The following is a 9,761-nucleotide window of genomic DNA, read 5'->3' as shown; positions in this document are numbered from 1 at the left end:
TTCCTCTGTAAAGTCTCTGTTCTAGTGCGGTTCTGCACTCTTCCTCACAGTAACTGAGATCTTCCTCGTCTCCTCTTCTGTAGAGTCTCTGTTCTAGTGCCGTTCTGCGCTCTTCCTCACAGTAACTGAGATCTTCCTCGTCTCCTCTTCTGTAGAGTCTCTGTTCTAGTGCGGTTCTGCGCTCTTCCTCACATTAACTGAGATCTTCCTCGTCTCCTCTTCTGTCTTCAGTGTGAGAAATGAGGAACAGTCACTCTTCACTCCAAACTCTTGGGAAACTGGGCGAGTTTTCAGATTTACAGATCTGCTGCAGCTCATTGTAAAGTTTTTCAGAGGAATCCGGGCAGAGTTACAGTTTCTAGGCTATGAAGGACCAACTGGGTGAACCAGTCTGCTACAGCGCCACCCTGAGGCAGAGCAGTGCTGCACGTCTAGTTAGTTAAGAACACCAAAGACTAATAGCTGATAAACAATGAGCATCACTGAATCTGGATTCGAGTGTCTATTTTTCCCTTAATGGACAGAGTAACGTCAAAGTAAGGACCCACAGATATTTAATTTGAGAAATTCAGGAGGTCCACGAGTCTAAGCAGCTCGGAATTATGACGAATGTCGAGTTGGATTGATGTAAAAGTCTCATATACATACATATGAAAGCGTCTCAAATCGGAACTGAAAATGTCAGATTCAGTATGTTTATCTGTTCAAACTGACACACAGACACACATCTGTGTCAGAAATGAAGAAAAAGCTCAGATCTGGGCCACTTTTACCTACTTTAGAGCAGCTGCAGAACAAAGGAAACACCGTTCTCACACACAGGTGGTGATGCAGAAAAATATGTATTGAGTTCAGAAATTAACTTTATACCCAAACTAAACCTACATTAACCCTAACTAAAGTCAGCACTGCGCTACATCTCCAACTAAACTAGTCCTTCCAGTGTTTCTCCAGTATCTTACAAAAACGTGATAAAAAATTACAAAAGTGCAAACAAATACGTCAAAACTGGACTCTCAACGACAGTCTCCCTTTTCTCAAACAATAAACTAAAGAAAGAGGACTTTCTCTTCATTCTTCACTCTGCTCCTCCGTCCTCGGCAGGTGGTTCATACTGCAGGAGCTGGACACAGCGAGAGAGAGAGAGAGAGAGAGAGAGAGAGAGAGAGAGAGCGAAAGTAAACGACAGTCTGTAGGGGTTTATCAGTCCTGCAGTGTCCTTCAGGGGTAAATACAGCTTCTGTCAGTCCATCTCCATCCAGTGGTCCAGAGCTGGGGTTTGGTGCTAACCACCTGTTTCATATCTTCAAACACTCTCCAGACATTATCATGCTATATGGTGTTTCCTGGGGGGGTTCGGGGGCATTTATGCCACTTTGGTGCCGTCAAACATAATCAAAACACTAAACGTTAAATAGTCCTGCTAACAAGGACACAGGGCTGATTAACATTAGTTTAGCTAGCATGCTAACAGCTCCACTCCCCACAGAACATGTTCTACTCTGGCTAAATAAAGCACCGGGGTGTCAGCATCAGCTTTTACCCTGTTCTCGGGGTGTCAGCGTTAGCTCTCACCCTGTTCTCGGGGTGTCGGCGTCAGCTCTTACCCTGTTCTCAGGGTGTCGGCGTCAGCTCTTACCCTTTTCTTGGGGTGTCGGCGTCAGCTCTTACCCTGTTCTCGGGGTGTCGGCGTCAGCTCTAACCCTGTTCTCGGGGCATTTATTCTGTTCTTGAGGCATTAGCGTCAGCTCTTACCCTGTTCTTGGGGTGTCGGCGTCAGCTCTTACCCTGTTCTCGGGGTCTCGGCGTCAGCTCTAACCCTGTTCTCGGGGCATTTATTCTGTTCTTGAGGCATTAGCATCAGCTCTAACCCTGTTCTCAGGGCATTTATTCTGTTCTTGAGGTATTAGCGTTAGCTCTTACCCTGTTCTCGGGGCATTTATTCTGATCTTGAGGCATTAGCGTCAGCTCTTACCCTGTTCTTGGGGCATTTATTCTGTTCTTGAGGCATTAGCGTCAGCTCTTACCCTGTTCTTGGGGCATTTATTCTGTTCTTGAGGCATTAGCGTCAGCTCTTACCCTGTTCTTGGGGCATTTATTCTGTTCTTGAGGCATTAGCGTTAGCTCTTACCCTGTTCTTGGGGCATTTATTTTGTTCTTGAGGCATTAGCGTTAGCTCTTACCCTGCGCTTTAGTTCTTTGTTTTCCTCCAGTAGCAGGTCATGTTTCTGCTGTAGCTCTGTCAACTCCAGGCGCAGAGATTCAGCATCAGCAGCATCTGGCTCACCTGTACCCAGGTGCTGCTTTATAAATCTGACAGGGTTCTGTTTAAGGCTTAAACCTACTCTGTCAGGAACACAAGTGCGTTATACAGCACCAACATGCCAACCTGCCGCAGATGTTTAGAGCCAAAGCAATATTAGACTGAATTTGTACACACACATACAGGACAAAGAAAGTAAAATGTAAAACAAACCATTACTTACTGTGTCATACACGTTTAACAAGTGACACAATAAAGAAAGTGGCTTAAAGTTTGTTATTAGTCCTTCTACAGAAACATCCATTTTTGTGTCCCTAGCGTTTACAGATATATTACACTTGAAAAACATGTTACAATTTATTTATGGTTTTTACAGTCATGTGTAAAGGCTGAGGCCATATTTTAAGGTAAAAAAAAAAGTTTTTCTGCAATTTTAACTATAATAATCTGTCCATGACTATGGAATATATGAATTAAACAACATAAAGAAAACTAATGCCAAATAAATATCATAAAATATATAATGAAAGCCCCCAGGAGTCGTGTCACTGGTGTTACTGCGTAACAAAAAATCTCTTATTTTGAAATAAAAGTCACACTGATGACATCACTCGACTTCCTTTTACCTGTTTTCTGAGGATCTATGAAGAAAAGCTCATGGTGAGTCCACTGAGTCTTTCAGTTATCAGAGATTTTCTCATTTAGCTCATGATTTCATATGAAGCTTTTAGCTGAAGTCACTAGTGTGACCGACTTTATTCTGAGGTCATTGTGAAAAAATAGAATAAAAAAGGATTAAATTTCATATTTTAGTGGATATTCCATGACTGACAACATGTGGTTTGATGCTCTGCACTAGCCAGTTTGTAAAATGCACTCAATGAGGATCGGTTACACCAGTGACTCCTATGGAGAGACAGAAAAGTGGACGTTTCTGTAGAATGACCAATGCAGAATGATCCATTATTGGCTTTAAATAGAGATTGAAACTTTCAGTTTTGTTTGTTTTCCTGCTCGGCTGCTTCTGTCTGCATCCCAGCAACACATCTACGCCTGCGTATCAGCGACGCAGCTGAAGAGCAGAGTGGAGAGTTCAGTACAGAGAAAGACTGTTTATTCTGGTTTTATTGGTATTCGATAATTATTCAGCTTCTAGCTACGGAGGCATCAGACTCGGTTGGTCTCAGCAAAGGTTTTCAAGTCTCAAACGAGACTAAGACAAGACTGAGTCCCAGTGAGGCTGAGACAGAGACTGTTAGTTTATGGTCCCGAGTACTACAACACTATTATTTAAAGAAAATCAACAACAACATGGTGCGTCCAAACACTGCATAAGCCTGTGTCTCTGTATCAGACCCAGCGTAAAGGATACTCCAGGGCATTGTTGGGTTTCTCTGTCTCCTCATATAGCGCCACCAACACTACACAGAAACATATTAGAGGGCAAGTCGTTAGTGTGAGATCTCTGAAAATGTGCACAGTCAACAGAATCATACAGTCTTTTATTTGCCATTAAAGGAAAGATTAAATGTAAAAAAAAAAAAAAAATTATCAATGTAGTCGATCAGCCAGACATGACTGGTGTCTGAAGCTGGCATCTATACTTTTAGCACTGGAGCTACGAGGCTATGATGGAAATCCACGTCAAGTAAGTGGATGATTTTGAGCACTTGTAGCTCCAGTGCGGCCATCTCTTGGCTGATCGACCTCACTTGGGTGGGAGAAACTGTGGGAATAAGCTTTTTGGGCAGGACACACCGTTCGTGAGACTGTCCAGGACTCCAGCCTTCTCCAGGTATCTTCTGAACTGCTCGCGCTTCGACTCGGAGGCCTAAAGAAACACATGACATCAAAATTAAACTCCCTTAACCATCTACTGCACGTTCCAGCACTGCACGCCTTCACAACAGCCCGATATATGTTACATGTGGGGCCAAAACCGCCCACTGACGTCACCGAGAATTCTCCTAGACTGATTTCATAACTGCAGGGGTACGTATTGGGGAAACCATCAGAACCACACAGAAACACAAACAAGACCAAAATCATGACGTTAGCCTAAAACCAGGCTAAAAACCTGAGTTTAAACCAGGGCGACTCTAATTGTAGATAATTCTAAACTCACGAAGCTAAACACCCACAGCTCCAGCTCAGGGAGGCTCAGCAGCCCAAACAGCTAAACTGAGGCTGCTGTTGTGTCTGTTATCCACAAACCGGCGTTTAAAATGCTGCGTATGTGGTTTCTCAGTTAAAGATTAAAGAATAAACAGACAGTTTCTGTAGATCATCAGTTTATTCAGTTTAACCTGTACATGTCGTTCTCGTCTAGGCTGGATATTCAGTCAGAGCAGCTGGTGCTTCCATGACAGCAGGTTTAATGATCGGTTCTGCAAATTACCATTGTGTTAAAGTGGCGTACACATCAGTTAGTTGTTACTATTTAAGACAAGAGTTACGGATTTGTGGTGCAACCAGATTTAGTAAGTGCCGTTTAAACTAACTAGAGTAACTGAGGACTCAGTAAAGACTGTACACACAAATTTGAGCACAAACTTATGCAAAACCGGTGCAGCCCAGTCCAGGGCTGTAAATCGGCTTTTGGTGCACTGCGCTGGTACGAGTGGATCAGACAAATTTATCACCAACAAGTTTACCTGTTCAGTTCTGTTTTGCACAATAAAAAATATTTTGCACTTACTTTAGTTGTTTAATATGGTTTTTGTTAACACATATTTAATGGTAAATTCTAATAAAGGCATCTAGTATTCATAATCCAACAAGTAAATGCCATTTAGTCAAGCATGGTATGTTTCGTTAGTGACACAAATCAGATTTCTACCACAATGATATATTCAATAAGTGTAACTGTGTCAATATCAGGACTTAAAAACTAGTTTATTAGAGTTAGTATTGGTATTTGGTTTCGCCGATACTGAAGGATCGGGTGTATATATATCGGTATATCGGAAACGGAAAAAGTGGTATCGGTCCTTCTCCGTCACTGTTTAAGCACCGCTCAGTGAAGCCAAACTGATATCAAGCAATAAGTAAAAAAAATAAAAAACTGGCCTGTTAATCGAACACAAACCCATTTCTGCCCAAACCCTGGACACTATTTAGACTAAAAGATGGCAGAATACGGTCCATTTGTGTCTCTAATATCGATAAAAACGAGCTGTTTTATTTTTAAAAACTCTCGGTAAACGTTAGCACGAAATGAAGTTAGCTTCGTTTTCGAACTCTCCGTTCCACCTTAAATGGTGCAGCAGTAATATTCTGGCGTCGGAGTATGTCTGTGGCACCTGCGCCGTTTAAGGTGGAACGGAGAGTTCGAGCACGAAGCTAACTTCGACATGGCTAGTTCCGCCTAAACACACACAGAAACGAGTCGAACGAAACAGAACCGGTCCAAGAACAGCCGTACTGCCCCGAACCGGCCGTTAAAGCTCGCTACTCACTCTGTAATGCGCCATTTTCACTGCAACGTCCTCCCGAACCGATTAGCTTTGTGGCTAACTGCTGCCAACTTTCTCCCCGCGCGTGCGCACTGCGGAACACAACAGGCCGTTGTCCCGGTAACACAGGAGGAAAAAAAAAACACAACCGAGCTCTTAATCGATCACAATAACCTACCGATATTACCGTATGTCTACGTGCTTAAACGTCCCTTCAGAAGAGGAAAGCTGGCGCTTATTACAGCGAGAAGCGGCGAAGCTTCCTCTTTAAACCGGTTTAAAGGGGAACTCCAACGAATTTTTAAAATTTTCCGCACAGTTAATTGGCTAAGATTAGAGTTCATTCAGAGCGGTCTGGGGTCAGAACCGCTCACAGTGGTGGTGATACAGTGTTCACTATTACACTGTAGAAAATCCAACTCGCTGAATGTTCCGTTTCACAAATACAGTCTGCACAACTTTCTCATGACCTCAAGATCATACTCGACAACCCAGACTGATTCCATGACATCTCATAGCACACACGCTGCATCGACTGTAATGGTTTAATGTTTTTCCATAAGTTCTAGGACCTGGGCAGTTTGCTGTTCAGAAAACTGACCCAATAGTGTCCAACCAATTCTCCATAAACACGGAGATACACAATGGAGTACGTCAAGTCCAGTGTACAAAACTACACATTTAAATATCTTTTTGCTGCAAAAGTTAACAAGAACAGCTATTAGTAGACTCTATTTGGTTTATATTGTACATTCAAGTATAATTTCCTATAGCATGCTGGCTGTTATCTAGATAACGCTAGCTAACGTCTGCCTTCACACGCATATGAACTTGAGTAGGGTCCCATTCTTAATCCATAGGGTTTAATATGATGTCAGCCCACCCTTTGCAGCTATAACAACTTCAGTTCTTCTGGGAAGGCTTTCCACAAGGTTTAGGAGTGTTTAGGGGAAGTCTGCTGAAGCATTAAGAGTTCCTTTCACTGGAACTAAGGGGTCGAGCCCAACTCCTGAAAAACAACCCCACACCATAATCCCCTCTCCACCAAACTTTACACTTGGCACAATGCAGTTAGACAAGTACCGCCAAACAACCGCCAAACCCAGACTCATCCATCGGATTGCCAGACGGAGAAGCGTGATTGGTCACTCCAGAGAACACGTCTCCACTGCTCTAGAGTCCAGTGGTGGCGCTTTACACCACGGCATTCGATGCTTTGCATTGCGCTTGGTGATGTAAGGCTTGGATGCAGCTGCTCGGCCATGGAAACCCATTCCATGAAGCTCTCTACACTGTTCTTGAGCTGATCTGAAGGCCACATGAAGTTTGGAGGTCTGTAGCGATTGACTCTGCAGAAAGTTGGTGACCTCTGCGCACTATGCGCCTCAGCATCCGCTGACCCCGCTCTGTCATTTTACGTGGCCGACCACTTTGTGCCTGAGTTGCTGTCATTCCCAATCGCTTCCACTTTGTTATAATACCACTGACAGCTGACTGTGGAAGACCGACTCAGTTCCGGCTAACTTATGCCAACCCACAATGAATAAAGGCTCAAATCTGAGTTAGAGATGTCGAGTTTCTGGTGTTGGAGTGACAGAAAGGGAGAAACTAACCAGCTTCTGTGATGTCTGGGGTTGTTAGCTTGCTGGCTAGCAGGCTAATGACTCCACACAGCACAGGTCGGGTTTGATGCTTCACTAACATGAGTTTAGAAGATAAAAACAGAAATCTGAGGGAGTGACTGGAGCTGCAGCTACAGTTAAAACAGTAAGTTCTTATTTTATCTCAGCTGTGATTTGGTAACTAGATTCTAAGTGACGTAAAATCCTGTGTCAGACTAACGTTTGTGAAATCTTTCTTCTCTCCTCTGTTCATTTCACTGCTTTAAGGCTTAACCAAATATCTTCTTTTCCTGTAACGACCTCTATGTTTCCTACATCTGCCACCAGCATTTCTCAGGGACATTTACATTCCTGTCTCCAGGATGTTGCTGGATTGTTTTTCTCAGTTTCTTCCAGTGTAACTGTAATCACCCAAAATAAATCTGTCTGTTTTTGATTGACGTCAGTACTGTAAACCTAAACACAGCGTCACCAAGAATATGTCTTTGTTTTCCTCTCTCCCGGGTCATTATAGACTGACTGTAATAACCACTGGGAAAGAGCAGTTGTGTAACATGTTAAAGGTTTTCTCCTGAAGGGTGCGCACTTATACGTGAAAACTCATCAACTTTCGAGGAAACTCACTGTTTTGTAGGGTAAATAGTCCACATGAATGGTGTGGATTTGATGAGTTTCTTTTGGCGGGGAGGTACTCGACAGAGCAAAGAGTGCATTTGTAAAAGTTCTTCTATCTGTAGCACAGATTGTATTTCTGTTTTTTACCATCTAAAATAAACATACTGCGTCATTCATGAAGCTGAAATTGGCTTTTATTCATATATCCTCAAATTGTGTAATGAAAACATTTAGAGAGCTTTAAGGTGGAACAGAAAACTTGAAGAGTAAGAGAACTTCGGCCCCCTGCTTCGCTCAGAATTGGTAGCTAACATTGTTCAGTAGAATGCGGACCAGAGTCGCCCACTTTTAAGGATGGAGACGATGTTGTGAGATGGTGGGCTTCTGTCTTTGAAGCCGGAAACTACTCAAGGGTGGGGAGGCGCCCATGAAGATTGTGCCCGTGAACTTTACTGACGACAGGACTGTGGTGATGCACGAACGTCTGAAACACAAGCACCCTGGAGCTGTGATGTCTAACGCTGCTCTGAAAGGGTTCTTTAGCCAACAAACGTTGGTATCGTAATGTTCGTTAGTCTACCTGTCAGAAAGCAAGGTCTCATGGTCTGTGCTTGCTAGGAGAACGCTATTTCAGTGATGTTAGCCGTATGTGCAGTAGTGAAGTGCAGTAGTCAATGGCTTAGCCTAACTTTACCCTGTCTCGATTTCCCTATTTTTTGCTCACGTTGATACCAGCGTTCGTTGTACGTAGCTAGTTAGTCTCTGTGTAATCTGTCAGTAATTCAGTTATGAGATAATTAACCTAGTTTATGGTTTAATTAGCATAGCCAGCATACTATCTGTGACAAACTACAATACATAGCCTTCAGCTTGTGATAATTAATACAGCTTTCTGTGTTGCTTTGTCTGTTAACAGTACTAGGCAAAGGCGTGTGGATGATTTTGTCCTGAAGAGAGGCTCATGCACCCCGAAATGGCTGAGGTCTTGACAGAAAGCATCCTCGCTAGTTATTTTGGATTGGAAGAAGTTCTTTTTTTTAATTTGAGACTCATCTTTTTTTTTAACATTTGGACTTCCAGATCCAGCAAGAGCTATTTTTTTACCTTTACGCACTTGAATGTCACTTTAAACAAACTTTTTATATAGTTCGTTTTTGACTTGCAGAGTCACGACTGTGCTGCTGTGGCAGAGGCGGCTCTTTAGAGCTACATTTTTGCACATTGTCTTCGTTTGAAAGCCTTCTTGCACTTAAATTTGTTTATTTCACTTTTATTGTGATTACATGTATTAATGTTACAAGTACATTTAATTAAGATTACATTTCACATTCATGTTTTAATGGGTCATTATTTTAATTTATTTATAGGAAATTAGGTTATGGCAGAGGCAGGGTGACATTCACAGGTTTGCAGACTTGAGCAGGTGAGGTAAAACAGGAACAGGAGCCACACCCACAGGAAGCAGGGATGGAGGGTACTGACAGAAATAATCACTGACTAATCAACTAATTGAAAAAAATACTCGACTACCAAAATAATCATTAGTTGCAGCCCCACTTTCCGCTTTGGCCCCATTTTTCATGACTCACATATCCACCTCTCTGGTGGATCCCCATCCTATACAACTCAAGTTTCAAATATAATTTTTTACTAAAGTCCTGTTTCATTGTCTCTTTTTCCTCACTTCTAGGCTCCTCCCCCTCACCACTTTGCAGCTACAGGAGCTTCTCAACAGGAGTGAACAAAGCGCAAAACTACTGAACTTGAGTAAAAGCGTGAATTCTCTGAATAAAATATGACTTGAGT

The 9,761-nt window shown here is 42.7% G+C and overlaps 1 protein-coding gene across 1 annotated transcript; it reads right to left on the bottom strand.

Moving 5' to 3' along the window:
- Positions 1-823: 823 nt before the first annotated feature.
- LOC118811262 (MYC binding protein) lies at positions 824-5,852 on the bottom strand. Its single transcript, XM_036575419.1, has 5 exons — positions 5,722-5,852; positions 4,022-4,094; positions 3,636-3,684; positions 2,184-2,313; positions 824-1,123 (listed from the first exon to the last, which is right to left on the bottom strand). The coding sequence occupies exons 1-5, from the start codon at positions 5,734-5,736 to the stop codon at positions 1,079-1,081; spliced, it is 312 nt and encodes a 103-aa protein (XP_036431312.1). The 5' UTR covers positions 5,737-5,852; the 3' UTR covers positions 824-1,078.
- Between the last annotated feature and the right edge of the window lie 3,909 nt (positions 5,853-9,761).

The sequence above is a fragment of the Colossoma macropomum genome, unplaced genomic scaffold, assembly GCF_904425465.1.
Source record: "Colossoma macropomum unplaced genomic scaffold, Colossoma_macropomum, whole genome shotgun sequence".
NCBI classification, from domain to species: Eukaryota; Metazoa; Chordata; class Actinopteri; order Characiformes; family Serrasalmidae; genus Colossoma; species Colossoma macropomum.
The sequence above is the reverse complement of the archived record's forward strand: the minus strand, read 5'-3'. Positions and strand labels throughout refer to the sequence as shown.

What these genes read in the sequence shown, in the direction of transcription:
- LOC118811262 (XM_036575419.1), bottom strand. An exon ending in CCTGGACAGTCTCACGAACG is followed by an intron (nt 3,685 to 4,021) that starts GTGTGTCCTGCC and finishes GTTTCTGTGTAG; the next exon opens with TGTTGGTGGCGCTATATGAG. An exon ending in AAACCCAACAATGCCCTGGA is followed by an intron (nt 2,314 to 3,635) that starts GTATCCTTTACG and finishes GAACCCTGTCAG; the next exon opens with ATTTATAAAGCAGCACCTGG.